The 17,237-nt window shown below is 42.4% G+C and overlaps 1 protein-coding gene across 6 annotated transcripts in view; it reads right to left on the bottom strand.

Annotated features, from left to right (window-relative positions):
* Positions 1–17,237, bottom strand: part of USP7 (ubiquitin specific peptidase 7) — a 55,205-nt gene that overhangs the window by 26,480 nt on the left and 11,488 nt on the right. For 2 of the 6 annotated variants that reach the window (XM_031687219.2, XM_072942229.1), the window contains exon 2: positions 3,054–3,158. In XM_031687219.2, coding sequence (XP_031543079.2) covers positions 3,054–3,158 — 105 coding nt within the window. Of the gene's footprint in view, positions 1–2,141; positions 2,269–3,053; positions 3,159–4,335; positions 4,354–6,940; positions 7,086–9,855; positions 9,875–17,237 lie in introns of those variants that run through there. The other 4 variants (XM_072942228.1, XM_072942227.1, XM_072942230.1 and 1 more) reach the window with 4 other exon arrangements.

The following is a 17,237-nucleotide window of genomic DNA, read 5'->3' as shown; positions in this document are numbered from 1 at the left end:
GTTCAAGGCACAACAAAATCATCTTCCAAAATATACTCATAAGGAAGTTTAACATGAGAGTTCATGCAAGTAAAAACGTCACCATCCTATGGCTCCAAAATCTTCATATGAACTGGGTAACTGAAAACTTATACTAAACCAAAAGATCAAGACAAGAGGGTCTACAAAGAAAAGTGGACACAAAACCCACCCTTGGCAGATAGGGCTGGCCTGACTACCCTCCTCTAGGAACTACATGAGAAAATGGGTGAAAGGTACTCAGGATCTCATGTACTATTTTTGCAACTTCCTCTGCATCTATAATTGCTTCAAAAGTAACTTTTAAAAAAGTAATATACTTAGGACTATGGCAAATACCTCCTATACTGCAGAATTAGTATTTCATTCAGAGAATCTAACCTGCCTTAACAGAGCATTTACCTAACTACTCCACGTATCCTTCTACTGTAAATGACAAGATGACGAGCTTGTGTAACCTGCTGTTCTCACACATCCTCAGTCAGAAAAGTTGATAACCCACCACCTTCCAATCCTGCTGGGGAGAGCCGCAGCAGCTCTCATGGAGTCCAAAGCTACCACTGTGCTCATTCTCACACCAGTTTTACCTTCGCAGGGCAAAGCAATGTACCAGCCTGGTGCTCAGTTGCATGGAAAAGTAGATGTTTTTAATCAGAAAGGTTGGCCTGGTTTCCCCAAATGGCATGCTTGCAGTAACTGTATCAAACTTCAATTATCCTTTCCAATATAAGTCTTTGCAAATTCTAGTTAATCTTCAGAAATTATTTTTGTTTCATGGGTACTAATAATCTAGATTTAGATCCATCTAGATCTGCCTGGTCATCAAAGGAAAAGCTTAGTAAGAAATTAAAATCAAATAGGTACAACCAGAAATTATGACACTTGCCCATAATTCTACGTTAACAGGATTTTTAAAGGCTCCCTACTGCAACTGAACATTTTCCAACTGTGCTGTTAGCCATTTAACTGTTGTGTAGGAAACTTCCCTTACTAAGAAGGGCTCTGCACAGATTGGTAACTCTAATCCAGTGTTTCCCATACTATGTTGCCCTCCTCACATTAAGATGTTAAAAGGAGATTCACTAAAAAGGGGTTCTAAAGCTCAGGGCCCTGGGGAATCATTAACAAAATCATATTTTGGAGAAAAATGTTAGTTGGCTGACAGCTCAGAAGTACTACAATAAAGAAACTTGTTGAACCTAGCACTCCTCAAATGTCCTCGATTCCTAAACACTTCACAACACACATATCCTACCATGAACTGTTTCAAAATACATAACACAGCTGGGAAAACGCTGCAGTAAACTAAGGCTTCTACTCTGAGAGCCGGAATCATCGCCTCCCAGCCCTCCACCCGCTTCACCATCAAATAGATCTTTACACTCTCCGGTCCCTGGGCCTTTCAAAGGGTAACTAAAATCCCAAACCAGGAACAAACTTATTGAAGACCATTTCTGCTTTCTCCTGTAAAGTGCTTTTTCCATCTGGTAATCCACAACAGAAGCATTTCCACTCTTAGGTTCTAAAGCACCATTATTTACCACTGATAATTTAGTAAAATCTGCCTCCAAAGTAAAGGGCTTTTATGTAGTTTCTTATCTCCTTACAGTGGTTCTCAAATGAGGCAACATGGGGTCCCCAGGAGACGTCTAGCTGTGTCTAGAGACAATCTTGGTGGTCACAACTGGGGGGTACAAGGGTGGAGTGACAATGGCAACCTATAAGGCTAAGGACAGCCCTTTATAACAAAGAATGATCTACCCCAAAGGGCAGTAGAGCCGAGGCTGAGAAACCCTGCCCTTTTATCCACATCTGTGCCTCCTCCCAAGCCCCCCACCCCCCAAAACACCCAAGGAAATATGAGCACGAAATTGCTTTGTGGAAACCAGACTGGGGGGCTCTGATTGGGTTGGGCCACTCACGGCTCCACCAAAGACTAGAATCAATTCCTAACTCATTCCTGGCACATGAGACCTGGCTGGACCACTTTTGGCATCTCCAGGGTCTGAATATAACCAAGAGCCCAGCGACCAGGAGACCACACCCACACCGTTGCCCTCATCTGCAGTGGAAAGCGCACTCCACAGGTAACAAAGCAGCGGGTTCAGACCACGCCTCTTTACCTTCCTCAGATATTGCCTCAGCCAGCTGCCAGGGGTAAACCGCACTGTGAGAGAACTCTCAACTACGGCTGCAGTTTCTCATGGAGGCTGAACTTTTGGCAGGAGGTCTGAACAGCAGTCCTTCTGGTGATGCAGCCCGTGACTGATGGTTTCTTTCAACTGCCCCGTTACACCCCTGGGAAGGACACAACCCTCATGAGGATTGATGGACATGCTTTTGACAGAACATGGTTTCATATTACACTGCAAGATTCCAGGGGCTGCCTAAAGTGATTACTGGCTGCTACCTTCTCTTGATTTTGACCTTGCAAATGCACAGGTCACAAAATCTGATAAATTATAATGAAGAAATAGCCTCGAAAGAAGGTGATTTCCTAGGCACAAAATGTCCATGCATGTATAAAAGCATACACGCAGAGAAGATAAAGACCAAAAGCCTGCCTGGGGAAAGAAGCCCAAAGCTCGATTATGGTTTCACACCTGACCAGAAGGGGAAGGATTAGCAGCTACAGACAACTGATATACTCGCTATAACAGGAATGCAATGAAGAGCTACCTTCTAATGTCTAGAAGTATCTTGCTGTAGACAAAAAGGAAAGGACAGTAAGATATACTTGTTGTTCTGAATACTAGCAGTGGCTGGAAAATTGCAGGCCTGAGCAAATACCCATCTATTACAAACTTCTGTATTTAAACCTTCTCATCTAGGCTGGGGAGAATCAACTTACCTCGAAATTTGTAGGCAATCTTCAAATTCAAAACCATAACAGGCTCCTAAATTTTCCTCAGAAACAACCTCCTGAAAACTAGCTACCCTTAAGAAAGTCATAAGTATTCAAGAGGAACTGTGCGTGGCGCATGTTTCCGACACTTTTCTCCACCCAATACAAGTAATAAGCCACAGGTACTTACCATCCTCCATATCTTCCTCTGTGTTGTTGTGCCCATCACTCATGGCTACATTCCCGTTGATAACAGGATTTTGAGTAATTCTTGGTGGTTCATCTGTATCTCCAGCTTTAAAGAAAACAAAGAAATTCCATAGTTTTTACCTTCATGGCTTGGACTAAATAAACAAAAATATATTCATACTGTTGACGATTTCCAGTCATGAGTAAGTTCCAACTGTGCCAAAAGAACTGCATTCTAACCCAAAAGGTAGTATGTTTACTAAATATAAACTTTTGTTGCTTTCGAAATGCCAAATGGGATTTGAACATACACTACACCTCACAGTAATCTGTTCCACTTGCAATTAATTTATTTTGAAATAGGTTTCCTACTCATTAAAACTCAATCCTAGAGAAAATACAGAGTTTACTAAATATATACAAAACAGTGTACATCACAATCTTTTACCATGGATACTTGTGCCTTGAAACAGCAAACTGTTGTACTTTAATTATACAATAACTGCCCTGCAACAATTTCAGCATGAATCCACGGCAAAAACCAGGACTAGAGTTTTGGGGGAGTCAGGGAATGTGAAAGAGGTCCCTGGGAGGACTAGCATGGAAAAGGACCCTGGAAAGGATAAAAAAACAAAGACAAAAACAAACCAGCAAAACAGTTTTGCCATTCTTAATGCTTGCTGAAATCTGGCTTGAAAAACATTTACATAAATTCAGAAGTGGGGATTCAAAACTTTAAACCAGTGACTGGCAAATATAAGGTGTAAGTTCCAACTGTAACATTCTCATCACTCTTTATTCATTAACTTAAGAACATTTTCCTGACACAGACATAGGTTCATGGTTTAAAAGAAAAAAAATTTTAAAAACCTTTGGCAAGACTTAAGATTTAAATAGCCTATATTGGCCAAAATGGCCCTACTTCACATTTAAACTCTGTCCTGAATGTCATAACAGCTTATTGCAACTAATGGTGTTCCCCAAGTCTGCCTATTCTGTCAGCTTTCCCTGGTGAATCAAACACTTCAATAGAAATTAAGAGGCTCAGCTACAAATAGGAGATGTGGTTTTTGAAAGTGCTCACAGACGTGACCTTGGACTCCCAATTATTTCAGAGCCTTTCCACCATTCAGACCAGCATTGGGTCTGATTCAGCACCATGGATAGCAGCCTACCCTCTTCCCACTCTAGACAAGCTTCAAAATGCTAACTATCAGGTTACATTTCTCCAATAATTTCTGAATATGCACTGTATTTTTTCCCTTAAGCATCTCAAAACACACCTTAGAAATCCTTGGAAGTCAAGAAATAGGTATTAACACTCAAATTCAGACCATTGCCAATCTTGATACTCTTGTTAATTAAATAAAAGCTGTTTATGAAAACACAAATTTTTAAACTGATTCCTCAACCATCACATCCTGACAGAAAAAATGGGGGAGAGAAGTAGGGAAAGAAGAAATTCCTTTTGCTATTGCTTAACTAGCTCAAAATCTAAGCTCTAAAACTTATATGCTTAAAAATCTTTGCTTTCATTTTATGAAAAACCAGGTACTTTGAACTTTCCACATTTATTTCATTAATTATCTTAAATCATCATATATTGTTTAAAAAAAATTAAGATACCAAGCAATATCATCATATGCAACTTAGTAATAAAAAGGATAGAGTATGTTGGAATAAGAACATTTAAGTTCCTACTTCCCTTTACGTGAAAACACTGAGAGAATATGTTAAAAAGGTTCTGGGGAAGCAGCAGTAGAGCTGATTCTTCACTGTAGACACACACACGCATCACGCGAACACACTATCAATCTTAAAGAAATCTGTTTGATGTATGCCTGATATTTTTAATTTAGTTTCTTGGTTCAAATCTAAATTATGGCAAGAGCTTTAAAACATAGTTTACAACACACAAACGCAAAAATGACAAATGGATAATTCTCCGAACACAAAACAAAGCATCACCCCTAAAATTATGATATGCACATGCATGCAATTTAAGCTGGGGCCAAGTCATGGATCTAAATCTGATCCATGATTTTGAAAAACCAAGTGAATTCAGATTACACCTTGAAGAAGGTATCTAAGAGTTTGTATTGCTGACTCGAGACTTTATAAAGTAAGAGCTCCTGTCAAGACAAGATTTAAAGGTTTAAGGGTTAAGACAAGGTTTCTCTGCAGTTGGCTTGTAAAAGGTAGGGTTCACAGTTGAACCAGGTTTTCCTGAGCAATGCTCCATCTTTTACACACTGAGGTACACATTCCTGCTGGGCTGACCAATTTGCTCTTTTCCACCCTTCTTAAGTATGAGGATGGTGGTCCAGGCTGGTGTCCAGCAAATGGCAAAAAGCCCCTGGTTGACCCACCAGGTACATGACGAATCTGTCCAGCAACAGGCCCTACGAAGCTCCCAACCAACTGCCACAGGACCTTTGCAGAAAAGGTTGGCAACTCAAGTCTAGCTCCTAAGGGACTGAATATCCAGTTTAAAAAAAACTCCTCATAAATGATTGCTCAACAAGAGGATTAAAAATTTAATTAAGGCATGATAAATCCCTGGACCAGAATTAAATGATGAAGGCACCCGATACCACAGTTGGCACTAGGTTTCCAGAAATATCCTAAATGATAAGGCAGCTTTACTGCCAAGGAAGAAGTGCAGGATTGGCACGTACATATATTTATCACTATAGATAAAGTGACCTGTTCCTGAATTTTATATCGTGCCTAATTGGAGTTTTCCCAGATGTGCTAACTCTCGCTTGGGCAAATATAAACTACAACACTAATTTTCTGACACACAATGATCAAGTAAGATTCGAGACATGTTCGCCGAAGACCAATGACAGTATGATGCCTCAAATAAACAGACAAAAGTCTCTGATATGCTAAATGTCGGGGGTGGGGGATAGGGGAGAGCAATTATCACTCCAAAATTTATACAACACCCAGAACGACAACAGAAGATCATTTCCATTAAGTTTCCAGTAACTCATGATTGGCAACCCTTTTGACAACAACCTTGTGATAAGTATCAGAGGCATAATTTTGATATATATCTATCTCATATGTAAGAGGCACAAAATATTTTTAAGAGAGTAACTTCAGAAACACAAAAGGCTCTGATTAGTTACAAAGCCTCTATTTCCTTTTACTGAGGATGCCTCTGCCTATATTCAACTCTTCTTCCCAGACTTCCACTTTGTGATGTCACAATCCAGAGGCCAATTACTATGGAAATGCTGTGCTGCCAATTAAGCACCTGAATCTCACTCCTGAATGAGATAAACAGATGAAAAACAGAATTCCAGTTGTTGGCTTTGACATTTTCCGACACTTCTCAAAGATTTCTCAAACCTCTCCCCAAAAGGCTGGACAGAGAGGGAACCAAACAACCACAATAAAGCCTCTCTACGAAGAGTCTGTATGCTGTCACCAGGTGGTAGCTGGGCCATAAAGATCAGCCATGCCTCGGAGTCAGTCTCCACTCAGCCCCTCAGATTCCTCCTCAAAATTACCCACTAGTCATACAACCCAGTGAGCAAAATCGCAGCTCATGGCTGTCCACAGGACAACTCTTAAGTGGAGCCTTAAGAGCACATCTTAATTCCAACTCTATCAGTTCACCCAGAATTCCAAGTCAAATCCCCTCAGGCACTTGCTTGGGTCCCCTTCCTCTTCTCTCTCCTGGGTTTGAACACACTTTTCATAAAATTACATAAAATAGAGATTATCAAAGTAAATTAGGGCACTAGTATCTTTCTACACAATCATTTCTTAATTGGCAAGCCCAAATATGCTGCAGAAGGACAGTTTAGAAATGGCAGTACTGGTTCTGAAAACCCATCAGCAGCAGAGGAGCCCCACTCTGAGCTCCTGAGTCACCTTCTCGTCCCAGCCTGTGGTTCCCCGCCATGTCTGCATGGCTCTGCAGCAGAATCTGCTGGGGCTGGGGGAGGGGAAGGTTCTCTTGGCCACATCAGAGTGACTGCATAGAATCTCCAGGAGTTTTCCCTCAGCATTTTTTTTTTTAAAAGCTCCTCTCAAAACTGGGCCAAGCAATCTCATCAATTTAGATGATCATCTACATAAAGCAAATTGGTCCAGAAACAGAAAGAGCATTAGTGAGGGAACAGGAAGTCTAGAGTTACTGGTTCTGTAGTTTTTGATATAAACTGCTAATGGTGGAAACCGGGTGAGGGGTCCATGGGGGAACATGTTGTATTAACTACAACTTTCCTGTAAATCTAAAAAAGACAACATAAGAAACCCTAAAGCCTAAAAAAGAAGGAACATAGCTGGTATCAAACCTACACACAAAAATCCTCAGCATGAAGCATCCACTGAAGCACGCCTGAAGTTGCCATGTAATTAAAGCAGAGAGAATGCCCACATACTGGCTGGCCCCTATTATGTGCTGGGCACTGTATGAAGGTGGTGATCACGGCCTGAAGTTTGACATAGTGGGGTGTCTTCCCTATTTACAGATGGTCCCATGGCCTTAAAGAAATTCCAGACCATGAAGGGGGTTGTCACAGGGAGATCCCAGGCCTGTAAGGCTATGGAGCAGCTACACTTTCTACTCTCTTTACTGTCCCTCCATGAGATATATCTGCCTGTGTGGCCCTTACCTCACGGAGGAACAAACACTCAATCCTTAGATGAAGTACAAGTCAGATGGAGCTCCGGAAAGAAATAAAGAAGTCCTCAAGAAAGAGGCACAATGCTGCGAAAAGTTCTTTGACAGTATTTATTACTATAAAAATAACAGAAATCCATGTTCATCTATAACTGAACAATTGTGCTTGTACACTGGAATTTGACATTGTAAAATGACTATAACTCAATAAAAAAAAAGTTAAAAAAAATAACAGAAATCCATTCCCCTTTACCCAATTACCCCGATAACACCATTTTGCAAAATTATAGCACAATCTCTCAACCAGGAGACTCACGTTGATACAATACACTGATCCTGCTTCTATTCATTCATGCATATCTTATGGTGCAGGTCTGCGTGTTCACCACCGTCAAGACACTACACAGGACAGCACATGGACCCTCAGGTGGCCTTTTACAGCCACATCCACCTCCCGTTGGTGCTTCTCACCCACCCCCACAACCCCCGGCAACAACCAATCTCCTCATACCCATAACCATTTACCCACTGCCATTTCAAGAATGTTGTCCCAATGGGCACACAGTGTGTAACCTCATGGAGCACCTTCTGACACTCAGCATAACTCCCTTGAGACTCATGTCAACAATTTGTTCCTTTATACGGCTGAGTAGGGTGCCATGGCAGGACACGCCATTATCTGACCATTTACCTGCCAACATCTGGGTTGTTTCCAGTGTGGGAGTATTACAAATAAAATGGCTATAAACATTTTTGTACAGGTCCTGAGCCAAGAGGCAGGTATTTTTATTTGGAGATTTTATAGAATGAAATGCTCACAGAAGCAATGCAGTGATGAAGGGAAATTATGGCCTCGCCCCCTCCGAGCCCCAGGGGAAGCAAGCTCAGCTTCCTAGCATTCTCCATGCTCGTCTATATACACATACACAAGGTGCACGCACTTTCTTCATGAACAAAGAGTTTATCATCCACAATACACAGATAATTACAGCTCTCCCAATTCAGTACCCATGTATATATGCATAAATATGTATGTGGATTTGATTTTGAATAACACCGTAACATCCTGTCATGATCTACTCAACCATTCCCCTACAGATGACACGGTGAACCAGGTTGTCCTTCTCAAACACATTGAGCCCCCGTGAGTAGTGCTCTTCCCAATGGCAACGATCAACAACGTGTCCCAGAGCCAGAATGCTGCCAGGTGGCTCTGAACAGCAGAGTTCTCAGGCTGTCCAGGAGAGCTCTTCCACCTCCATCACTTATTTTGAAGGATTCGGATACAGTACATTTCCCAATGTTCTGGTCCACAAAAACCCTAGCTCTAAGTTCGCCAAAGGAGAGAAGAGCCTGATAACACAGCGGTGAGACAGAAGACGTACTACTACCGAGCACCACTGAGAAGCTGAGCTGTCGTGGCGGTGACCCTGCCCCCCGGAACATGGCACACAGAGGGCTTCCACAGAGGCAGGGGCTCACAATCCCCAAGAAACCAGAACCTGCTGGGAGATGGGAAACAACTCCAGATGTCTCTGAAAACCTACAGTTCTGTGGGAATTCTGTGGTTGCGGTGTCAACTTTGGTCCCTTTTGGGGGATTCTGAGGCAAAACATCTAGTCCTTGGGCAGAACCTGGAGGTAACCGAGGGGTAAATTCTTAGAAGGACACAAATGTATAATGAGTAATCAATCGTAGGTCTGAGTGCCTCGACTCTCACCCCAGGTCTAACTGGTCCCAAACGTTACCTACCATCCGTGACAGCCGCTGAGGGGAAAGGAAGAGGAGCTGACCAGGCAGCGGGGCCCCTGTTTGCCAACCAGCTCACTCGCCCAGTCACAGACAAGGACCACCGAGCCCTTGTGGGCTGTGGGCAAACACCCAAATGCCTTCCAGTCCTCACTCCCTCAGGGAAACCTCTAAAAAGTGGGAATCTTCAACTGTGCTTCAAAAAGATCGCTTCTACTCCATTCCCGTTATATTACAGGGATTTCAGGCCTCTCCCTCAGAGCAGCACGCCCTACTTGCCTGCAATTACAGTAATGACGCTTCATAACGAGGGCGACATTCTAATGACTCCTTTCCCAACACAGGACTACCTGGGGAGGGAGAGGCTGGGGCTGGGCACCCTCTTCTCACAGAAGTTAGTCACCCTACTTACCAAGTGTCCTGATGTGTCAAGAGCAGCTGGGCCCTGCACTTCTGGAGAGAACAAGTTAGTCGCCCTGGTCTCCACTTTCTTGTTGGAGGGAACTAGGGATAATGTAACAGAGGGGAAGACAGAGTCACAGGCCTTGGACATGAAGGAAGAGGCGACATCTGGGCCACGACCACAGAGTGAAGGGAGCCGGCCAGGCAGAGGTCCTGGAGAAGCACCTTCCAGGCAGAGGGAACAGGAACAAGGGCAGAGGGCAAGGGCGAAGGTGGGAACTTCAGTTCAGGCGAAGGGTGAGCAGGGCCTTGGAGGTGTGTTACAGATGCCAGATTTCATCCCCAAGTGTCCCCATAAAGCATGTGCCCCACCAGATGACCAGGAAACCCACCCGTGGCCTTGAAAGCACTATGACACTCAAAGGCCAGGTGAGTCAGCGCTGAGATGGTCCCAGAGTCTGCACCTTGGCTACCACCCTGACCCACCCATCTGATCAAGCCTGTCCTAATCATCACAGGCAGGAGGGTCCCATCAGAGGCTCCACTGCTGTTCTATGGAGGATGTGGGGTGATGTGTGGTTTTGTGCTTTCCTGACCCTGCCAGGTTGGCAAGAAAGCCTCTAGTGACTCTGATGAATTCCTTTGGTCACATTATTAACAATGAAGCCATGGCAGTATCAACACTACAAACGTGTTCTGGTTTTACCATTTTTACATGATCGGCTCCGTGCATGCCCCAGGAGGCTAGCTGGAAGCCCGCTTGCAGGTGGTGATCCTGCCTTTGGGGGAAGGTCAGTTCTTGTCCAGCTTCTAAGTAATGAAGCCTGAAGGTTCAAAGTAGACTCACTCTATTGAAACCTGTCAGTTAGCTCTACACTCTGAAATAATGATTTAAATTAGTTATATGAAAATAAAGCCCCAGGGAAGACCACGTATAAATTTGCTTTCCTTAAATAAAACTATTTGTTTGAGGCTTTCAGTTTGGCTTCATTATGTAAAAATCATCTGTTCCCTAGAGGATCATGCTAACTGCCCATCACTTCTGTCCCACAAACGATGACTGATGACTGGTGTGAATGCTGACTGGACACGGACGGGGGACACAATCCTGTACAACTGAGGAGCTCAGAATCATGTCGGTATTGCTTTCTTACACATACAGGCTTACTCCACAGAAAGAAACAGCCTTATCTGCTGTACCGTGTAGAGCCTTCCACGTGTGGGAACGAAAAGCAAGTCCCAGCATGCCCCGTAGAGACAGAGCTGCACAGAAGCTACAGGACCAAGTCAGGAAGTATTTGCAACCACAGTAACTGAAGGATTAATATCCAGAGTGCCCAGAGATCCTAAAAACATGACGAGCCAACTCAACTACAACAAAGAAATTCTTATGAAATACAAATGACTTATATGTTCAACTTTCCTAACTAACACGATACCATTTTTCATCTACCAGATTAACAGTCAAAAATACTGGAAATGTCCATTGATATTGAGGGTCTCACATCACAAAATGTGGTATCAATGGCTACAGTGTAAATTTATAGTCAAATATTCTTTCATTCAAAATGCCATTTCTAGTATCCATTACAACTAAACTAGCATACATGTCCAAAGATATACACAAGAATATTTCTCACATTGAAGCACCATTTTTTAGAGAAAAATTTGAAACACAAACGTGCATTAATCCTAAGGGTCATATATTGTATGGTTCCAAAGTTCCCAGAACAGGTACATTCACAGAGAAAGAAGGCAGACCAGCGGTTGCCCAGAGCAGGAAGGGATGGGGAGATGCGGCGGGTGGTGGCTAAGGAGTGCGGCGGGATTCTTTATGGCACAAAACTGACTTCCAAAATTGACTGCAGTGATGGTTGAATATATATTAAAAGCCATTGAACTGCACGAGTGAATTACAGGGTATGTGAAATATCTCAATAAAGCTGTATCGGAGAGGACAAAAAAAAAAATAGAAAGGGGCCATTTCGTGTGGGGACAAGTAGCTCCACAAATCACAACTGTTCCTGCAGGCTCTGCAGAGCAAACAATGTGTACACTGAACAACGGAGTCCGGTACAAATGCTCCATCTGCTGCAGTATTTCTCTAAAAATAACATTAAACATTTGTGCTTAAAACCCCCAGTTTGGGGGGAGGGTATAGCTCAGGGGGGAGGGTATAGCTCATGTGGTAGGGTGCTTGCTTAGCGTCCACAAGGTCCTGGGTTCAATTCCCAGTACCTCCTCTAAACAAATAAATAAGTAAACCTAATTACCTCCCCACACAAAAAAATTTAAAAAAAAAACCCAGTTATCAGCAAAATTTACTTATGTGTATAAATTCACTCTACATTCACGCGGTTTTAGGGAAAAGTAAAACTACCATAAGGGCGAATGTCCACCAACAGAGGAATTAATTACCAGGACGTCCATACAGAACAAAGCTGCACACGTGGACTAGACAGTATCCATCACACGGTACATACAGTGTCCACTTTCAAGAACGTAGCCTTGCCTTCTTGTTTCCACGCTGTTTTAATGTTTCAGTGAATATATCCTGCCTTTAATAACAAGAGTAAAAACGCACATACATGCAAAGCAAAGCAAATAACAGTGCAAAAAGGCACAACCAAAATACTGCCTATGGCCTGACACCACCGTAAGCAGCCCTTAGACGTTGTACCAATGAAGGGAAAGGGTGTAGCAGTGGCCCATTTGGGAGCAAGAGGCAGTGAGATTGGATAAAGAAGATGTGGTATATGTATTCAACGGATTACTCAGCCATAAAAGGAAATAATGCCATTTGCACCAACATGGTTTGACCTAGAGATTATCATACTAAGTGAAGTCAGAGAAAGATAAATATGATGGTATCACTTAAATGTGGAATCTAAATAATGACACAAATGAACTTATTTACAAAACAGAAATAGTCTCACAAACATAGAAAACAATCTTATGGTTGCCAAAGTGGAAGTGTGAGCTTGGGACTAACAGATACAAAATAGATAACCAACAAGGGCCTACTGTATAGCACAGGGAACTATACTCAATATCTTACAATAACCTATGACGGAAAAGAATCTGAAAAAGAACAGATTTCTATATATACATGTATAACTGAACCACTTCACTGTACACCCGAAACACTGTAAATCAACTACATTTCAATTTAAAAAATGGGGGGAAAAGGGCACACATTCATAGCCTGTTATCACTTTCCCTATTAAACTTCCTCTTTTAATTTTATCTTTCAATTTCTATACCACTAAACCAAGAAAGGAATAATTGAAGAAATTCCAAGAGCCTTTTCCCTTACTCTTGTCCCACTTGAGAAATAAAATTTGTTGTCAATGTTTGGGGGGGAAAAAAGGCAATTAGGGGCTGAGGATTGGGTTTAGAAGAGATTTTAAACAAATTCTTGATTGTGCTAATTAAAACTTTTAAAAACTAGTCAAGCACAGCCAATTTCAAATGAGTTCCATTATTTAAATATAAATAAGCCACAAACAGAACAGCCTAGGACAGAAAACCAAGTTGTTTCTGGTATTTTTCGTTTGTTTTTTACAAACTGGTGCCGGTAGACCACCACTCAGGTCTACTAATCTGTATGTTTGAACACAATTCTAATCAAAATCTCAGCAGAATAAGTGAAAGCAGAAGAAGTGAAACAATTACACTGCCTGATTTTAACTCACGACGAAGCTTCAGAAATCAACATAGCGCTGTATTAGCAAAGGAGATCGATTGAGCAGGAGAGCCCGCAAATAGACCCACATAAACATAAACGGCTTGGTTTCTGACAGAGGTGTAAGTAATGGAAGGAGGACACTTATCAACACTAAAGAAACAACTGGACATCTATATGCCAAAAAGGAAAAGAACCTCAACTTCACACCTTACACACATATTAACTCATAATGGGCCACAGGTGATATACACGGTTTAAAACTTTTTAACATTTAAGGCTTTTAGAAGTGAACACATGGAGTATGGCAAAGAATTCTTAGACCTAACAACAAAAGCAAGATCTATAAAAGAGAATTTTGATAAACTTCTCTGGAAAGACACTGTTAAGAGAATAAACTAGAGACTGAGAGAAATACTTGCAAGTCACCTGACAAAGAACTTGTATTGAATATATAAGGAGCTCTCAAATGTGACAGTAATAATGAAAAAAAAAACAAGCAATACTTAAGCAGAGACTTCAAAGAGGGTACAGGGATGTCTATAGGGACAAACAGACAAACGTGTCTGACAAGGAGGATGAGGATCATCAACCTCTCAGACACGGTCGGTGGTAAGGCAAGAGTGCCCAGGCTTCCTGGAAGTAGTCCGGCAATTTCTTATGAAGTTAAGCATACCTTCCCATACACCCAACAATTCGAACCTTCCTCTAGAGAAATGAAAACTCATGTCAGATTTTTGTGAACCATACATATATATTTCCTTTATCCTGACAAACTGGCAAAAACTGGAGACAACCCAGATGTCCCCTGGTAGGACTGGATGTCCACACAACGGCAATACTTCCCAGCAATACAGAGCAACGAATGACTGATACACCGGACTTGCATGCTTCTCAGAGGCATGGCTCTGAAGCAAAGCAGCCTGTCGACAAAGGCTATATGCTGCATGATACCATTTATACATTTGCAAAATGACAAAACCCTAAGGGATGGAGAGCACATCTGTGGTGGCCAGAGCTTGGCGTCCAGTAGAGATGTGACTAAAAGAACAGCATGAGGGGCTGTTCTGTGTCCTGCCTGTGGCCGTGGTCACACAGACCTACAAAGATGTTAAAACTCAGAGCCATTCACCCCAAAGGCAGTTTTACTGTATGTAAAGCAAAAGGAGAAAAACACCTGTAGAACAGGGGAAAGAATTAAGAAATGACTTACTCTTTAAATAAACACTCCCCTGAGTTCAGACCTTTAGCTGTTCGGGAAAAGAGAACTGAAAGAGCATAAAGGAAGCAGGTCTGAGCCTTTCTGCCCCAGGACCTTCAGGAGGCCTTGTACAAAGGAGTCCACAAATGTCTGCATCATGGCTCCTTTTCTGTAGGAGGAGGGGGAGTCGAAAAACTCAAAAAGCCAGGAAAATGGGAGGTCGGACACACACACATGCTACTCTAATAAACTTGTGTACATAAATGAGGTGTGCTGTATCACAAGCTACGTTTTAATTCAGACCAGTTCCCAAAGAGTTCCAACTGTTCCACACAAGCTACTGGAAAATGGGGGGAAGACACAAACAGTAAGTAAGTGGAATACTGGCCATTACGAAGGAGTAGAAAGCAAAATAATCAAAATCACAATCACTTCTGGTTTAATGCTCTGTCCTTGATTTCTCACCACATTTCTGTTACTCATCTTAACGGGACTATCTCACTATATACACCTGTATGTGTGAGGGGGACCACAGGACAATTTCCCATTACAGAAGACCATCCAACACTACCTGCTGCCCACCGCCATGGCATGGGGATGACTGGGCTGCCACTTGCTGATTATCATTCAACCATCTTCACCTTCTGCCAAGAAGCAGTAAGACTCTTACATAAACAACAACAGTCACTGCTCTGTCCCAGTGAGCTTTCTGGAGTTACAACTACAACCCTGTCCCCAACTAGGTGACAGCACAAGACTGCTACACACATCAATGTGATGTTTTAGGGGCTTTTTAATGCAATTGTAAAATGAAATATGCCAACATTTGTAAGATCTGTATAACTGTGTATCAATGTTTTCCAAATGACTAATGAATGACATTAGAAATGATCCATTCAAAGTTCAAGACAGACCAATGAATTTTAATGTAGTAGAGAAGGAGAAGCTAATCCATAGGGTTTCAAACTGCACGTTGTTAATTAACCTTAAGTTACTAAATTTTGGTTCAGTATGAAAGAATTGCCACAATTACCTGAAAAAGCTATTAAACATTAAGATATGACTCCTTTTGCTAACTACATACCTAAGACTGAGTTTTCTTTTTTTTAAGACTGAGTTTTCTTTACATTTTCAGTAAAATCACATTGCAGAAGCATATGAGAATCCAGCTGTCTTCTATTAAGCCAGACAACAAAGAAATCTGCAAAAATGTATAAACAATGCCATTGTCATTAAATTTTTGTTTTAGAAAATATTTCCTATAAATGTATGCTAGGGGTGGGGAGTACAGCTCGGTGGCAGAGGGCATGCTTGGCGTGCACGGGGTCCTGGGTTCAGTCCCCAGTGCCTTCATTAAACAAACAAACCTAAAAAATACCCTGATGTTCAAAATCACGTTGATGGTTACACAACTGTGCACATAATAAAAACCAATAAACTGTATGCTTTACATGGCTGAACTGTGAAATGTGTGAATCATCTCAATATATGTTGATATTTTAAAAATCATGGTGACTACTAACATATTCTATTAGGAAAACTTACAGAAGAGTAGATGCAAATCTAACCCTTCATAATGGTTACCAAAACAGGAAAACTTTGGGTTAATTGACATTTAACATGGCGGCACGTTCCGGTCCTATTAAAACTAAAACATAAAAATGAATGCATTTGATTATTTGGTACCGTGTGCAGAGGTTCAAGGCATGGGGAACACCCCCAGCATCAAAGAGGGGAGAAGAGCAAAGAAACACAGCTCAGTGTTAATTACAATACAAAGCACATGTCCAAGAAACAAAGGCGGGGCCTCTATTACCCTCTCCCCAGAAGCCTTGCCTCTGGCTCTCTCACCTCAAATCCCCCAGAACTCAAATCCTAACCACCCTCTACAGCCCACTCAGCAAGCCTTCCTGCTTCCCTGCAGCCAGATGTAATCACTCTCCTCCCCTTCCAGAACCCTTAACTCTTCACCTCGCGTGGCATTCATCACTTTCTATCCTGCATTAATTATGTGTTCACATGACCGGTCTACATCCTGCTGACTCCTCAAGCAAAGACATCTAATCACCTCTTCATCTTTGTAAACCACCCCACCCCAGTGCCTGAAGCAATGATCTGAACTGACCAGCAAGCATGCACTAAGCAGAGCCAGTCTGGGGACCCTTCTTCCTAGGCTTCACAGAAGAAAATGCTTGGTTTTCTATTGTTCTAAGCAATCCTCTCCCAGGCAGCCTGCTAGAAAGGCAAAGCTAAACCTAGTTCACAGGCTGGGTCTAGAACAGCACCTGGCTGGTAGAACTTTCTATGACAAGGGAGACATTCCACAGCTGCACCGCCCAGTGCAGAACCCACAAGCCACAGGTGGCCCTCGGGCCCCTGGAATCTGGCTGAGGAGCTGAGTGTCTGACCCACCGCCGAGAGGCTGTGGCTGCCACACTGCCTGCAGAGTACACGATAGTCACTTTTGCTCTGAAACTAAATCCCATGACCAAGAACGTCCTGATAA

Source organism: Vicugna pacos, chromosome 18 (genome assembly GCF_048564905.1).
Source record: "Vicugna pacos chromosome 18, VicPac4, whole genome shotgun sequence".
Taxonomy (NCBI): domain Eukaryota; kingdom Metazoa; phylum Chordata; class Mammalia; order Artiodactyla; family Camelidae; genus Vicugna; species Vicugna pacos.
The sequence above is the reverse complement of the archived record's forward strand: the minus strand, read 5'-3'. Positions and strand labels throughout refer to the sequence as shown.